This window comes from Mustela nigripes, chromosome 5 (genome assembly GCF_022355385.1).
Source record: "Mustela nigripes isolate SB6536 chromosome 5, MUSNIG.SB6536, whole genome shotgun sequence".
In the NCBI taxonomy this organism is placed as follows: Eukaryota; Metazoa; Chordata; class Mammalia; order Carnivora; family Mustelidae; genus Mustela; species Mustela nigripes.
The window spans coordinates 32,769,842-32,785,912 of NC_081561.1; the positions used below are offsets into that span (position 1 = coordinate 32,769,842).

Consider the following 16,071-nt stretch of genomic DNA (forward strand, 5'->3'; position numbering starts at 1 on the left):
GACCTCTGATCCTCCCTGGACTGAGAGTATGCAGCTGATCTCGGGAGTGAGGTGGTAACTGCAGGGATATGGGACAGGGAGGCTGCTGGCCATGTTTATAATAAATGTCTGCGATAAATGTAAAAGCCATACATCATGTCCATAATGATAAAGGCACCTGCTGGGATGCAGCATCTTTGTACTATGTACAGCCTGCCTGATCTTACATGTCAGCCTTGACTCCCTTGTTCCTGGGGCAATGGGGTTGAAACTGATGGGTTTTCACTGATTTCTTTCTCTATTCCCAGGTGCTGGGCCCAGCAGGGTTCCCAGGGGGCACCGAGCAGGAAGACGAAGTGTTATTCATGGACTGTGCCTTGGCCATGGCCTTCTGGGGTTCAGAACTCTTACTGGATTCCAGTGATTCCTACCTCGGCATTCTGTAACCAGGATCAACATGTGGGGGATGGGGCTGAGGGGCAGGGATTGCTAGGTGGTAGGTCTTTTCCCTTTCAGGGCTTGGTGGGGGCTGAAAGGAGCAAACCCTCCGTGCCCATGGAGCGCAGCATCAACACAGCTGGGGAGCAAGGGAAGAGGTGGAGGGCTCTTGCAAAGACAAAGGGTTCACTCTCTTGCCAGGGACTTGGTTTTTAACTTTGCTCTTTTGTAAGATTCTGAAAGAAAACCAATAAAATGCATCTAAGCCATCACTGCTGGTATCTAAAGAGTGCTCATAGCCCAGATGCCCTCCCCCTAAACCAAGGGTTGTTTCCACCTTCATTCTGTTGCAGTATCACCTGTCACTTGACATTGGCAAAGCTTCACTTTATGCTCCTAAGAGTAGGAGGGTGGAGAGGGCAAATAACATTTTAGTATTAGCAAAATAGTAATAACATCATGGATCTCATGAAAGGGACTCCAGGGTTCTTGAACCACTCTTAGAGCTTTCCTTCCTATTCTCCTTCCCATTGGCTAGAATGCCGACCTTAGTGGGCATAAGCCAGAGCCACCATCATGGTGTAAAGCTGAGAATGGAGAACTGGCAAGGCATTGAAGTTTATTTAGCATTCCTGACCCTACCCACTACTTGTCAGGGTCTGTCCCCCACACCCCCAAACAGCTGGTCATTTGAAGACAAAGACCTTTTCTTTTTTATTTTTATTATTTTTTTAAAGATTTTTAAAAATTTGATCACAAGTATTTAAAGATCACAAGCAGGCAGAGAAGCAGGCAGATAGAGAGAGGAGGAAGCAGGCTCTCTGCCTGATGTGGGCCTTGATCCCAGAACCCTGGGATCACGACCTGAGCCAAAACTAGAGGCTTTAACCCACTGAGCCACCCAGGCGCCCCTCCAAAGACCTTTTCTATGAAGTTAGAACAGCCAACCTGAGATAGAGGTGTTGGCAAAAAACTTTTTTCCTGCTATTTAAGCCTTTGCAAAGCAGTCACTCTCTTGGAAATACTACTCAGTCTTTCTCAACACCTCCCCTGAAATTGTTTTTTGGGGAAAAAATGGCTTCAGTGGAAATCAGATCCAGCTCAAAATATTCCTATGGCTTACCCTACCGTTCAGGGGACCCTGGCTGGCTCAGTCCCTAAACCATGTAACTCTTGATCTTATGGTCATGAGTTCAAATCCCACGTTGGGTATAGAGATTTCTTAAAAACAGGATATTCCTATGGCTTACCATACTACTTACAGTGAAAAACAAAGTCCTCTTTATGACCTCAAGGCCTCACAAGATCTAGCCCAGTTACCTTTCTGATCTCTTCTCTGATTACAATCCAGCAAGTACATTCTGCTCCAGCCACACTATGTCTTGGGGCCTTTGCATGTGCTGTCCCCTCCGCCTGAAATGGCCTTTCCACAGATCTCTATCTGAATTGCTCCCTTATCTTCTTCAGGTTCATCTTGCCTGACTACCTACTTAAAATTACCTCACCCTATCTCCCTTCCCAGCTATATTCATCTTGAAAGCACTAATCACAATCATTCTATTATTTCCTTGTCTCTCCTCTCTAGAGTGTCAGCGACAATGTGGAGGGCCTTTGCTTTGTTCCCTGAATCCCCAGTCCTAGGTGCTCAGTCAAGGTTTATTGAATGAATGGATGTGTGTGGTTGCAGAAACTGAGAGAACGGTAACTAGAAACTGGAGCCCGGAGTAACGTTTACGGGTGCTGTGGGGGCTCTTCTCCCCTCTTTTTTTTTTTTTTTAAGATTTTATTTCTTTGAGGGAGAGACAGAGAGCCCAGCAATGGGAGAGGGAGAGGGAGAAGCAGATTCCCTGCTGAGCAGGGAGCCTGATGTGGGGCTCAATCCCAGGACCCTGAGATCATGACCTGAGCTGAAGGCAGGTGCTTAACCATCTGAGCCACCCAGGCACCCCATCTCCTCTCTATTTTTATCCTCTGCAGTGATTGCTTCTCCTTTCCCTCCACTTTCCTGGAAACCCGCCTTCTCCAGCAGCTTTCCTTATACTGAAACCTTGGGAGGTGGAGCCCCTCTTGGCCCCTGATAAAAAACCGGAGCAAGCCGGCTTCCTGGACCTCCGGAGGAAGTTCACAGCAAGGCCTTTGGCCATGTAGGTAGTGTTGGGTTTTACTACCACCCCATTCTCAGGGGTAGTTGTGTATCAAATATTTCTGGAGAGGACTGAAACCCTGATGTGATGACAGTTGATGGCCTGTGGAAGAGGTGATGTCAAGGTAGGGTGGCAAACTGATTAAATCCTATCGCAAAGTCCATGACCTACATACAAAATGGACATCAAGAAAAATTAAACGATGCCTGGGTCCTGAAGAACAACAGGATCGCTGACGTACATTCTGCATCCACTTCTCATTCCCCTACAGTCAGGGACCAGTGCAGGAAGGTAGATGAAGGTCAGCAGACAACGACCCATAGCCCCACGAAGCCCCGCCCCACTCCGCTATCTCCGGCATGACCCCGCCCACAAGTAACGCCCATGTTGTGGCCCCGCCCCATCCGTGGAGCTCCCTCGGCTTTCGTCCCGCCCCCTTACTCCGTTCCTCAGTCCTTTGGGCCAGGACCATTTATGGCCCTGCCCCTTCCGGCATGCCCTCTTCCCTTCCCGTCCGGCCCCGCCCCTGACCACACCCCCTATCTACGTTTCTAAAGCAGCGCGGGAATCTTGGCGGGCTCCCGGCGGAGTGGCTCCGAAGCTGGCTCCGAACGCCGACCCCGGCTGGGCGCATGCGGGAGAAGGGTCGTAGCGGCGTCCGGGCAGGCGCTGGCGTTCTGCCCCCTTTCGCCTGTTTTCGAGACTGAGGTCAGGAACCAGAGCAGCGGCCGGCGCAGCCCCGTAGCCCTAGGCATGGCGGCCTCGGAGGAGGTGCCCGCTGTGGCTGAGGGCGCGGACTCGGCGCCCTGGGCACATCTGGAGGCCCCCGCCCGGTGCCTGATGCAGGCCCTGCAGTTGGGGCCGGAGGGGGCGTGGCGCGGCCTGGGGCTGCTGCGGGCGCTGGGCAGTCGCGGCGGGGAGCCCTTCGGCTGGGGCTGCGTCCTGGAGGCGCTGTGCCGGGAGGAACCCGCCGTGGAGGGTCCGGACTGTCGCCTGGAGCTGTAAGTCGTCTGGTCGCGGGGCGCCGCGTTTCATCCTCCACGTCGTGTCAGGCAGGGGCTGGCGCCACCCCACTTTTCCAGATGAGACCGAGGCCCGGAGAGCTTCACTAGGTCCCCACAGCCAGGCGTCCCTGCCGCGCACCCCAGGGATATGGAGGGGCATCCAACAGACCTTCACTGAGGACGAGTGGGTGCGACACACGCCTCCTGCCGCGTGTAAATGAGTAATTCCGATCTCATACTTCATCTCTAAGGAAATCGAACCCATACCCCCAGTGTAGGGATACTTAACGTATAACCACGTGTGCACAAGAGTAAAAATATGTGCGTTATAAAGTATACAAAAGTAGAAATTTAAAACGTGGTGACCGGACATCTAATGGGGTGGTTTTATAATGTTTTCAAAGCACAGTATACATTTTTTAGAGAAAATCACTTTCCTGATGACTTACGTTCTTTGGAGTGATTCTGACTTTTTTTTTTTTTTTTTTGACCTCTTTATGTGGCTGACAATTTCTCCTTGGAGCAGAAGGGTTAGCTCTGCCATTTTCTTATTTGATGGGCTTCCATTACTGGTATTCCGTTTCTTCTCTTTCTCTTTTTTAAGATTTTATTTACTGGGGTGCCTGGGTGGCTCAGTGGGTCAAACCCTCTGCCTTGGGATCGGGTCGTGATTTCAGGGTCCTGGGATCGAACCCCACATCAGGCTCTCTGCTCAGCGGGGAGCCTTCTTCTTCCTCTCTCTCTGCCTGTTTCTCTGCCTGCTTGTGATCTTTGTCTGTCAAATAAATAAATAAAACCTTAAAAAAATATTTTATTTACTTATTCATGAGAGACAGGGGGAGAAGAGAGAGGGAGAGGCAGAGGGAGAAGCAGGCTCCCCCAGAGCAGGGAGCCGATATGGAACTTGATCCTAGGGATGATGACCTGAGCCCAAGGCAGACGCTTAACCGACTGAGCCATCCAGGCGCCCTATGGTATTCAGTCTCTTTTCAGTCATCCTTACAAGCCCTGTGTCCATTTAGTGAGGTTGGTTTTGTTAAACGACATAACACAGTATCCATAAATGCGTTTAATTATCAAATTAAAGAAAAGACACAAAGTTAAAAAAAAAAAAAAAGTGAGGTTCCCCCTTCAGCCACCAGGGGGCTAGAGAAGGGGCTTTGCACTTCCAGATACTCCTCTCTCAGAATTAGGCTGGAGACTGGACTATGAATGGCCATTCCATACATTAAATAGTTGTAATACTTAATTTCTTATGTTTTAGATAAGGAGAAATGGAAATTCTAATATTGTTTTCCCCACACGCCACTTTGAATTTCTTTGGAGAAATGGGTTTAGGAGAGGGGAATCTGTGTGGCTCAGTCAGCTGAGCATGGGGCTCTTAATCTCTGCTCAGGTCTTGATCTCAGGGTCCTGAGTTCAAGCCCCACATTGGACTCCAGGCTGGGTGTAGAACCTTACTTAAAAAAAGAAGGAAAGAAATGGGTCAGGAGAACTTTGCACACCCCCAAATTGGAGGCCTTGGAAATGTTTATCCAGCTGTCTGGTTTTTTTCTTGCCAGAGTAGGAGGGGTACTTAATCTAGGGACCCTAGTTAGAACTTTATTCCAGTATAATTGGTTTCTTTCATAAGCCCATGTATTTTATCTTACACATTTAACACTTATTCTGATAAGGGGTCCGTGCACACACAAAAGTTAAAAGTCCTGAAGTAGGGTATTCCCTGCCTCAGCACTTCTCAATATCCTCTACCACAAACTGGCCACCTTTTTAACTTTTGCTTTCTTTTTTTTTCTCTCACTTCATGTCTATTGTTCACAAAAAAATAAAAGTCAGATTTTTTTTCTCTTTCACACCTCCCAGGTGCCCCTTGTATTGATGACAAGCAGCCCTGCACAGTCACATAGAGAGGAGCACAGGAGTGATGGCAGGTGGGCTCGATGTACCCATGGCTTGTTTGCCACCCCACTAAGCCTCAGGTCACAGTCACACAGTATCTGGATTCTTGCGTTGACAACATGGCAGATGGCTACCTTTGCTTTCTCCATGGAAGCCCAGGCTCATCTCCAGGCGCTTATTCTCAGAGAATTAATTCACTCAGTAAATGTGCCCCCAGTACCTGCGATGGGCTGATGCTGTGCTGGGTACTGGAAGATGGAGGAAGAAGAGACTGCCTCTGCCTCTTAGCAATTCAGTTGGGTGAAAGGAACGTCAAAGCGAGACAACTGTGACCCTGTAAGTTCCGGGGGATAGCCAAGGTGAGCATAGGGCTGTATGGGAAGCACTGTACAGCATCCTGGAGTATTACTACTACTACTACTACTACTACTATTATTATTATTATTATTATTATTATTATTATTATTTTGGGTCTCGGCCCATCCTGTAGAACTTTTTTTTAGTTTAATTTATTTATCTTTTTTTTTTTTTTTAAGATTTTATTTATTTATTTGACAGAGAGAGAGACAACCAGAGAGGGAACACAAGCAGAGGGAGTGGGAGAGGGAGAAGCAGGCTTCCCGCTGAGCAGGGAGCCAGATGCAGGGCTCAATCCCAGGACCCCAGGATCCTGACCTCAGCTGAAAGCAGTCGCTTAATGACTGAACCACCCAGGCACCCCTAATTTATCTTTTTAAGTAAGCTCTACACCCAGTGTGGGGCTTGAACTCAGGACCCTGAGATCACAAGACACAACCTCTAGGGGGCGCCTGGCTGGCTCTGTCAGTGGAGCATGTGATTCGGGATCTTGGGGTGGTGAGTTTACTTTAAATAAATAAATCAATCTTTAAAAAAAAAAAAATAGAAGAAGTCATATGCTCTACTGACCAGCCAGCCAGGGGCCCCTGGAGTGTATATATATATATATACACACATATATATATATATATGTATATATATATACATATTTTTTAAAAAGATTTTATTTTATTTATTTGAGAGAGATCACAAGTAGGCAGAGAGGCAGGCAGAGAAGGGGTTGGGGAGCAGGCTCCCTGCTGAGCAGAGAGCCCAATGTGGGACTCGATCCCAGGACCCTGGGATCACGACCTGAGCTGAAGGCAGAGGCTTAACCCACTGAACCACCCAGGTGCTCCTGGAGTATATTTTTATATAAAGTTTGGAAAGGGATTTTTTTTTTTAAATAAAACAAGCATGGATCTTTTATAGGATAGATTTCGATGTGAATTTTTTGAGCCGAAATAGGAGGTGTCAAAGAGCAGAGCCTAGCACAATACATGCTCAATTAAAAAAAGAAAAAAATTGTTTTTGTTTTTGTTTTTTCTTTAAGAAAAAAATTGTTAAAAAAAAATGGAATTGCTCAGAGATTTTTTTGGTTTTTAGCAATTGTAAAATGAACTCAAACTGGCTTCACCACAACAAAAAAATACATGCTCAGTGAAGGTCTGTTGAATGGCACTCGTGCTGACCACCTCCATCCTATTGGTACTACCTCCGAGTGCCTGCCTGTCTGTCCATGGCCATCCAACCTCTAGCTCTATCCCAGCTGCCCTCTGCTCCTCCCAGCAAGATGCTCTTTAACTGCTTGTCCTCCTTCTGCTACCAGGAAACCCCTGCTGCTGCGATTGCCTCCGTTATGCCAGAGGAACCTGATGTCCCTATTGATGGCTCTTGGGCCATCGCTGCCCCAGAGTGGCCTACTCCCCGTGCTGCAGATTGCACGACAAGACCAAAGCCCCAACCCTGACGCCTGGCTCCAGACCCTGGGGGAGTTGCTGTGGAGGGATCTGAACGCTGGGGTAGCGACTGAGGAGACATCCCCACTGTCTACAGACTGCCAGAGACAGCTCCAAGGCCTGTGTAGGCGGCTAGGCCAGGGAGGCAGGAGGCTGAAATTGGCCCAGGCTCCTGTTCCCGAAGAGGAACAAGAGGAAGGCAAGGAGGACAAGGATTCCCCACGGCCTGGGAAACGCAGAAAGGGGCCAGAGGAAGAGCCTGCCAGTCCTGAAGGTGGACGGGCCCCCAAAAGGTTCCGGCATTTGGAAAGGGAAGAGGAAGGAGGTCAGGAAGAGGAGACACATGAACCTGAGTCTTTGGAGCCCCCGGCAGACGGAGGAGGTGCCTCACCCATGGAGAACCAGCTTGTCCTGGCCGAGCCCAGGGAGGCTGGTCAGAGTCTGGAGGAGGCTAAGGACCTAGCTGAGAGTTTGGAGTTGCCCAAAGCTGTCCAGGTACTAGAATGGGGAGGCTGGGTTTAGGGTGATCCCCCAGGAGTAGGGGGCTTATCCAGGGCCAAAGCTGGTCGGGAGACTATTTCCCAACTGGGATAACTAGAATCCGCAGAGCAGGGGGTAGGAGCCTAGGGTTAAGGAAACCGTCTCTACCCTACAGACTCTGAGGAGGGGGTGGGAAGGGAGGTATAGGAGGGCGGAAACCTTTGGCCTTAATGATCGACAATACGAAGTTAAAGCATTGCCACACAAGAAGAGAAGCTCCAGGGCTATACTGTGGAAGGAGTGGAATCATGCCAGCTTCCCGCCTGTCCTCCCAATCCCAGACCTAGGTCTGCCCCCATGAGGGTGGGTGCAGAGAGGACAAGTCTAGGCAGCTGCATTTCCATGGACCTCGTTGCCTTTGAATTCTTAAGCACCTCTCAAGGTTTAGGTTTCGAGCTCTTGACTCCCTGGAATCATCCTTGCCTGCTAGCTCTCACTGATCTGGGGCCTTCTCGGAAGAGGGGGTTAGGGCTGGGCCTGGGGCCACACTGTGCTGGTAGGGACTTGGCAGTGACTGGACTCTCCTCTTTAGGACCAGGTTCCCAGGCTGCAGCAGCTGCTCAAGACCTTTGGGGAGGTAAGTGGCCCCTGCTCACTGTTGCCCCGCCTAGACCTCAGCCCTGCCCAGGGAAGCACAGGTTGTTTGGATGGCGGGGGTCGGAGTGGCGGTCAGAGGACAGTCACTGCAGGGGCTTGTCTTGGCCCAAGGACAGATAGGTCATCTAACCTCAGACAAGTCCCTCTCCTCTTATAGCATCCAGGGTCCTCATCCACCCACTGTGCCAGACAAAGGGGTGGTCTCTGACTCATCATCAAGGGCTCTGCCTGCCCTAACATGGGATTTGCCTTTCTAGGGGTTGGAGGGTGCTCCCCCACTTGAGCTACAGCTTCTCCATGAATGCAGTCCCAGCCAGGTGAGTCCCTTAAGACCCTGAGGATACATCCCCTCTCCCCAGCCTTTTTCCATTTAAGTCTGTGTTTCCTTGCCTCATGTGGGAATGGAGAAGGGGATCTTGCTGGGGTTTTTCACCCTGTGTGCTTTCTTTTAGCCCTTGGATCCTCACCATGGGGGCAGCTCTCCCAGCCTCAACCTACCTTGGAATATCCTTGCCCTACCCATTCTGCTGCCCTGTTAGCTTGAGACAGCCTAGCAGAGGCAGACTGAGTGTGTCTGTGTCCTCCCTCCTACTTGGCAGATGGACCTGCTGTGTGCCCAGCTGCAGCTCCCACAGCTCTCGGACCCAGCTCTCCTGCAGCTCTGCACCTGGCTCCTGTCCCTTTCACCAGATCTTAGCCTTAGCAATGCGACCATTCTGACCAGGAGCCTCTTTCTTAGACGGGTAGGTGTGTTGTCATATACTTGGCATGCTAGGCACTTTGTGGGGGAGAATCTGAGCCCTTGGAAGGGTGGAGCTTGGGAGAGGGGGTTTCCAACCTTATAATGTGTCTGGCCAGTCAAGGCAGTGTGGGGCAAGGGAAGGGCATGGACCTCCAGGCCATCCATCACATGGCATCGACTTCCTCCTTCTTGGGTCCCAGACCCTTCCAGAAGCTGAAAGGGTTTTGGAGCTGGGGAGCTGAGCTTTGTATCTTTTCCAATGGGTGAATCCATGTGAGTCTGAGATAAAAGAACTTTTGTTTTTTCTTTGTAACATGTATCACCATCTGAAATACGTGTCTAATAAACATTTATTAAAGGGAAAAAGAAATGGGTGATTAATATTTTCCTCCCTGTTGGCTGTAGATTCTCTCCCTGACTTCCTCGGCCTCCCGCCTGCTCATCATGGCCCTGACCTCCTTCTGTGCCAAGTACGCCTATCCTGTCTGCAGAGCCCTTCTTGGCCCGGTGCTCCAGGCCCCAGAAACAGGTAATTCTAGAAACAGCCCCAGGCCTGGTAGCTCTGCCCTCTCGTTTCCCAGCACCCTTCATTCCAGGCGACCCTGGCCATTGTGTATTCAGTCAGTAAAGATACCTTCCTTCCCTGATGATGCCCCCCTATAATGAGCCAGGCATTTTGTTCCATCCTCTCCTGCCCTTTGCCCCCACACCTCCCTCCTCTGCTGTCCCCTACGTAGGCCCAGCTCAAACGGAGTTACTGTGTTGCCTTCTGAAGGATGAGGCCCTGGCACCGGACACGCAGGTTCTGATGCTGGGGTGAGCATACAGCCCTCCCTGCTGCCCCTACTCCACCCCCTCGCACGGGCCCAGCCCGTTCCTGGCCTCCTGGAGCTGGAGTCGGCTGGGGAGCGGGCCCTGAGCCTGAAGCAGGGGCCGCAGCATAGCGGATGCCTCTCTTGCTGTGGCCTGAGCCTGGCTTGTGCCTCCCCCGCTCCCACCCCCCTTATGCTTGTACAAGTTGCCATCCTGGGACCCTTCCCAAGCCCTCGGTTCCAGTCTTCTGGGCCAGGTGCCTTGGGGAGCGCAGGGAAGAGGCTGGTGGTCTCCACTGGAGCAGTTTACAGCATAGCTAGAGCCTGGCTGGCAGTTAAGAGTCTGGCTCTGGAGCCAGGTGGACAGGATTTCAAATCTCAGCCTTGCCCTGTGTCGATTCCAGCAGCCTTCTCCATCTCTCTGAGCTTGTTTCCTCATATAAGAAATGGGGATAATGTTTCCCCGGAAGGATTTTTCTAGATGTTAAATTTGGTAATGCACGTAGACCACAGCACAGTACTTGGCTCAAGTCAGTGCTCAAAAATTGTTATTAAATTGGTGTTCAATTTGGGTATTAAAACTGGGGAGTCAAGATCCAGACACATAGGGCGCCTGGGTGGGTCAGTTGTTAAGCATCTGCCTTTGGCTCAGGTCATGATCCCAGGGTCCCGGGATTGAGCCCCACATCGGGCTCCCTGCTTGGCAGGAGGCCTGCTTCTCTGTTCCACTCCCCCTGGTTGTGTTCCCTCTCTCACTGTCTCTCTCTCTCTCTCTCTGTCAAATAAATAAAATCTTTAAAAAAAAAAAATCCAGACACAGAAACAAGTAAGTAGCTAAGACCCCATGATCCTAATGCGAACTATAAAATGGAGACTCTCACAGGAGAAGAGGAGGGTCTGAAAAGTAACATCAGCCACCTCTGATTGAGTCCTTTCTCTGTACTTTTAGTTCTCTCCATTAGTCCTCACACAGTGCTGTGAGGTGGGTGCTGTGGCCGCCCTAGAGACGGAAAGCCTGAAGCTCATGTTCATTATGGGGTGTGGGCCAAAGGTCACACAGACGGCAAGTGGTAAACCCTGGGATCAGACTCTAGGCTGTGCATCTGAGAAGCCACACTGCTCCCATGTGACAATGCTGCCTTTCCACACGAGCAGGGGATTGCTCCCTAGCCTAGGAGGCACAGCTGGAGTGGCAGTCGCCATGGGCTGGGCGCTGCAGGGAAGGCTGCCTTTTGGCAAGCCTCATGGACCTCTCAATGGGCCATGATCCTCTGCCCTGGGTCACCCTCACCTTCTGTCCTCACAATGCACTCTCCATTCCTGCTATTTTTCAGGGAACCTTGGTACACCTCATGCCAAATCTTTCATGATCCACCGCCCCAGGCGTCTTGGGTCATAGCCTTCCCAGCACCAAGTGTGGGCTGGCTACTGGGTGGCCGCCAGCCTTGGGTGGCGGGGGTGGGAGAGGGCTCTGAGGACTTGCTGTGTTGGCTGGGGGAGCCTTGGCTGTCTCCAGGGTCTTGCACTGCCTTGGGGGTAGGAGCCGTAGATATCCAGTCGTGGGCTGTTCTCAGTGGGACCTCTGCTTCTTGCAGACAGATCTTGGAGCTGCCCTGGAAAGAGGACACTTTCGTGGTGTTGCAGTCCCTGCTGGAGCGGCAGGTGAGCAGGCTGCCTTAAGGAAGGGTGGATGCGGAAGTGTGGCAGTGCCATCGCCGTGTGTGCTGGGTGTGCGGTGGCTGGTGGGCATGGGCCCCCTGGGTTTCAGGTCCCTCCAGGGATGGAGGCAAACAGGACAGCTGCCCTGCAGCAAGCGGGGCCATGACAGCAGGTGAGTCCTGGAGCTTGAAAGGCTGGTAGCTGAGAGCAGACTGCATGGTAGAGCCCACGCTGTGCCTCTTCTTAGCTGTGTGGCCTTAGAGAGGGACTTTTGGGGTTATGTGTGTGAAATTTAACTTAATTTTATTTTATTTATGAAAGTTTTATTTATTTATTTATTTGAGAGAGAGCAAATGAGTGCAGGAGAGAGAATCTGAAGCAGACTCCATGCTGAGCATGAAGCCTGACATGGGGCTCATAATCCTGGGGTTGTGACCTGAGCAGAACCAAGAGTCAGACAGTTAACTGACTGAGCCACCCAGGCACCTTGGATTTAATTTAATTTTTGAATAGGTTATAAATTCATAGGTTCACAATTTTTTTTTAAAAGATTTTGTTTATTTATTTGAGAGAGAGACAGATATCACAAGCCGGTAGGAGAGGGAGAAACAGACTCCCCCCGCTAAGCAGGGAGCCTGATGTGGGGCCCGATCCCAGGACACTGGGATCATGACCTGAGCTGAAGGCAGACACTTAACCAATGGAAGCAAAGATTTTATTAATTTGAGAAAGAGAGTGCATATGTGCGAGTGTGGAGAGGGGTGGAGGGGGAGGGAGAGAGAATCCCAAGCAGACTCCCCACTCAGTGCAGGGCCCTACTTGGGGCTCAATCCCATGATCCTGAGATCATGACCTGAGCTGAAACCAAGAGTCAGATGATTAACCCACTGAGTGACTCAGGTGCCTCTATGTTCACAAATTTTAAAGCTCAAAAGCTAGAGTGAAAAATATTACCCCTGCCATCCAGATTCCCTTCTCCAGGACTAATCAGTATTAGTAGTTTCAGGGGAACTCTCCCAGAGATGCTTTTATATACAAGGACCCGTGTTTAAGTTGACTTTTTGCCTACTTTTTACGTAGATCAACACGCTGAGCTCAGTGCTCTGTCCTTTGCTTTTTTTTTTTTTTTAATAAAGATTTTACTTATTTGACCGAGAGAGACACAGTGAGAAAGGGAACACAAGCAGGGGGAGTAGGAGAGGGAGAAGCAGGCTTCCCCATGAGCAGGGTGCCTGACACAGGGCTTGATCCCAGGACTCTGGGATCATGACCTAAGCCGAAGGCAGACGCTTAATCGACTGAGTCACCCAGGCACCCCCTTACATTGCTTTTTTAACTTACAGTATATTTTGGCAGTTTTCCATATGACTGCCTAAAGTTCTGCCTCATTTGTTTATAACTTAGATAGCTGACCTAACCTCTTTATGCCTCAGTTTTCCCGTTTACAAAAGGGGAGTGATGATAGTAAGTACTGCCCAAGGCTGGGGTGAGGTGGAAGTAGATAATTGGTGGAAAATGCTCAGAACAGTGCCTGATGTATAACAAGCATTAATTCAGTTATTATGAAGGAGAGCTGATGCTCTTATGCTGACGGTACCCTTGGGACTCCTCACTTCTTTATATCTTTGGCCACCAAGCAAGGCTGAGACCTATGCACCAGGCTCTATGTGCCTTATCTCATTTAATTCTTTTCACTGTCTTTAGCGTTAGGTATCATGAGAACCATTTTACAGATGCAGAAATTGAGGCTTTGGTTATGTGACCTGTCCAGGCTTACTTAGTTAGAAAGTGGTAGAGTTTGGAATTGAATCTGGGGCCCTTTCTTATTCTCTTATCCCATCTCCCAATGTGTGCAGGTGGAGATGACCCCTGAGAAGTTCAGTGTGTTGATGGAGAAACTCTGTAAAGAGGGGCCAGCGGCCACCGCATCTGTGGCCTATGCCAAGCTCATGCTGACGGTGATGACCAAGTATCAGACCAGTGTGAGTATTGGTAGGGCCATGAGGGTTGATCCCGCTACTGTGAGTGCGCCACAAGCATGTACATCTAGATGTTTGCTGGGGAAGACCCCTGAGTGTTAGCGAGGCCAACTATAAGTTCAAGCCCCAGACTGGGGAATGAGACTGCTTAGGAATTCGCGCATCCAGCCTACATCGCTGTGGGCCAGATGCTGTATGGTGCACTGGGGAATCAACAGTCCTGTCCTTGACTTGACCTCTCCACCAGTGCCAGTGAGGTGGGAGAGAGGTGGTAACCAGATCAGCCTAATAATCTGGAAGGAACCAGGTGAGAGGTGTGTGCGGGGCATTTGGTTGCAGAGCAAGAGGGGGCAACTAAACCTTGTGTTTGGGAGTTAAGACAGGCTTCTCAGCTCTGAAAGGGTGAGTGGTGGCCAAGGCCCAAGACTGAGGAAAGGGCATTTCAGGCCAAGGAAACAGTATAAGCAAGGATCTACAGGTATTAACTGAAGCCTAAAAACATGAGAATGGATGATGGTAGGGGTGAGGTTAGAGGTCAGAGTTTAAACACTGAGCCCTGCTAGGTCTTAGGCACTGTTTAAAGCCCTTTGCCTACATTAACTTGCTAGTTTATTCCATGTGTTAGACCCATGAGAAGATACTATTATTAGCTCCATTTTATAGATGAGGAAATTGAGACTCAGAGAGGTTAAAGTGACCTACCCAAGGTCACATGGTGAGGCCATGCTAATATCTATGGAAGACCCTGTAGGGTATGATGAGGAGCATGGGCTTTATCTTGAAGGTCAGGTGTCCTTGGCTGTTGGCTCTTTGCCTTTTTTGGGGAGTCACAGGCCCATTTGATGATTTGATGAAAGCTATAGATCCTCCCAGAAAAATGAAAATCTGAACACACATTTATGCACATTTTCAGGAGGCTCCTGGATCCTCTGGAGAGCCTGATGATCCTAGAAGAAGGGCCTCCAATATGAGACATCAGAAGTTACCCCAGGGCCCAGCTGAAGCTGGAGTGATTTGGTCAGATTTGCATTTTGTAAAGGAGCCTCTGGTATCTGTAAGGAGTGGGGATTGGAGAGAAGATACAGGGTAAAGATCTGTCAGGATCCCACAGGTCATAGAAGAAACAGTGTGGCATAGAAGGAGTTGTGACAGCCACTGTGGAGTATCTCCGACCCTCAGTTTTCTCATCTGTAAAATGGAGGGTTGTGCAGGTTACATGAAGCTAGGTTTATAAAGTTGCCACAAGGTGAGCACCCAATAATAGTCAACTGTCATTGATGTGGCTCTCTTCATAAGTTGCACAGTTAATATCTGACCCAGGTCCACTTGAACCTGAAGACCTTGCATAATCATGGTGAAGTAATGCATTTAGATATCTCCTCCATTGTCCTTATATCCTGATTACTCTCTCCTTCCTAAACAGGGCCATGGGCAGAGGGGAAAGGGGAAGGATCAGTTGCTGGAGTCCTGATATGATTCTTCCCTGTCCCCAGATCACTGAGATCCACAGGCTGGGCCTGGCCGCAGCCCTAGAGCTCAACACCACTTTCCTGAGGAAGCCCCTACAGGCTGCCCTGAGACATCTGGCCCCCTGACCATCACTCCTGGAGCCTGAAGGATACTTCTCCAGCTGCCTGAAGGATGCTTCTGCTCTCAGTCAGTGCCTCACTCTGACTCGTTGCCTGGGGGTAAAGGCAGAGCCTGGCCATGCCAAGGGTCTGCTGCCTCCCTGCTCCAGGATGCAGAGAAAACATCTTGGCCTCCTAGCCAGCAGAGAAGGTCCTGGGCTAAGCAGGCTTGATGAGCTTTATTTCCAAGGGATGCTGACCTTGGGCTCACTCTTTGTCACTTTTGCTTCAGACTGTGTGGTTGGAAACTTTCTGAAAGACCTCAGTAGGGTCAAAGCAGACCCGGGTAGATGAATGATGCTTCAGGAGCCCTGAGGTGACCTGTGTCCTGTGCACAAATATCTTGCACTCAAGTGTATGTTATTACCTTCTGTGTTCTGACTTGGATAATAATTTATTAAAAAGTAGGAAGTTTGGGGCACCTGGGTGGCTCAGTGGATTAAAGTCTTTGCCTTTGGCTCAGGTCATGATCCCAGGGTTCTGGGATCGAGCCCCACATCGGGCTCTCTGGAGCCCGCTTCCACCCCCTCCTCTCTGCCTGACTCTCTGCCTACTTGTGATCTCTGTCTGTCAAATAAATAAAATCTTAAAAAAAAACAAGTAGGAAGTTTAATGTTTTCTTTGAGTCAGTATCTGCCTTCTTACGAACTCTGGGTATTTTTTGAGAACTAACAGACCCTGCCATCTCCCACCCTACTCAATGACAAGGGGCATCTTTTTCCTGGTGAAAGTTTCTGTGAGGGGAAGGTGACAGAGATCTCTAGTTCATTCATTCACGTTCTGGGCAGTGTTGTGTGAGACCACTCCTCTCAGCCCCATCAGAGCTGTCTGCTGAGTAGGTGACTATGACACTG

General features: G+C 49.9%; 1 protein-coding gene across 3 annotated transcripts; it reads left to right on the forward strand.

Moving 5' to 3' along the window:
• The first annotated feature begins 3,103 nt into the window (after window positions 1–3,103).
• FANCE (FA complementation group E) lies at window positions 3,104–15,800 on the forward strand. 3 transcript variants are annotated; one of them, XM_059399008.1, is made up of 10 exons: window positions 3,104–3,562; window positions 7,131–7,755; window positions 8,333–8,377; window positions 8,655–8,714; window positions 8,997–9,140; window positions 9,545–9,668; window positions 9,877–9,955; window positions 11,547–11,613; window positions 13,467–13,592; window positions 15,083–15,800. In XM_059399008.1, exons 1-10 carry the CDS (start codon window positions 3,315–3,317, stop codon window positions 15,182–15,184), a joined length of 1,620 nt encoding a protein of 539 aa, XP_059254991.1. In that variant the 5' UTR covers window positions 3,104–3,314; the 3' UTR covers window positions 15,185–15,800. The 3 variants fall into 3 exon arrangements, with proteins under 3 accessions (XP_059254991.1, XP_059254992.1, XP_059254993.1); XM_059399009.1 differs by having other exon boundaries at window positions 15,013–15,100; XM_059399010.1 differs by lacking the exons at window positions 9,877–9,955; window positions 15,083–15,800 and having other exon boundaries at window positions 13,467–13,558.
• Window positions 15,801–16,071: the final 271 nt, after the last annotated feature.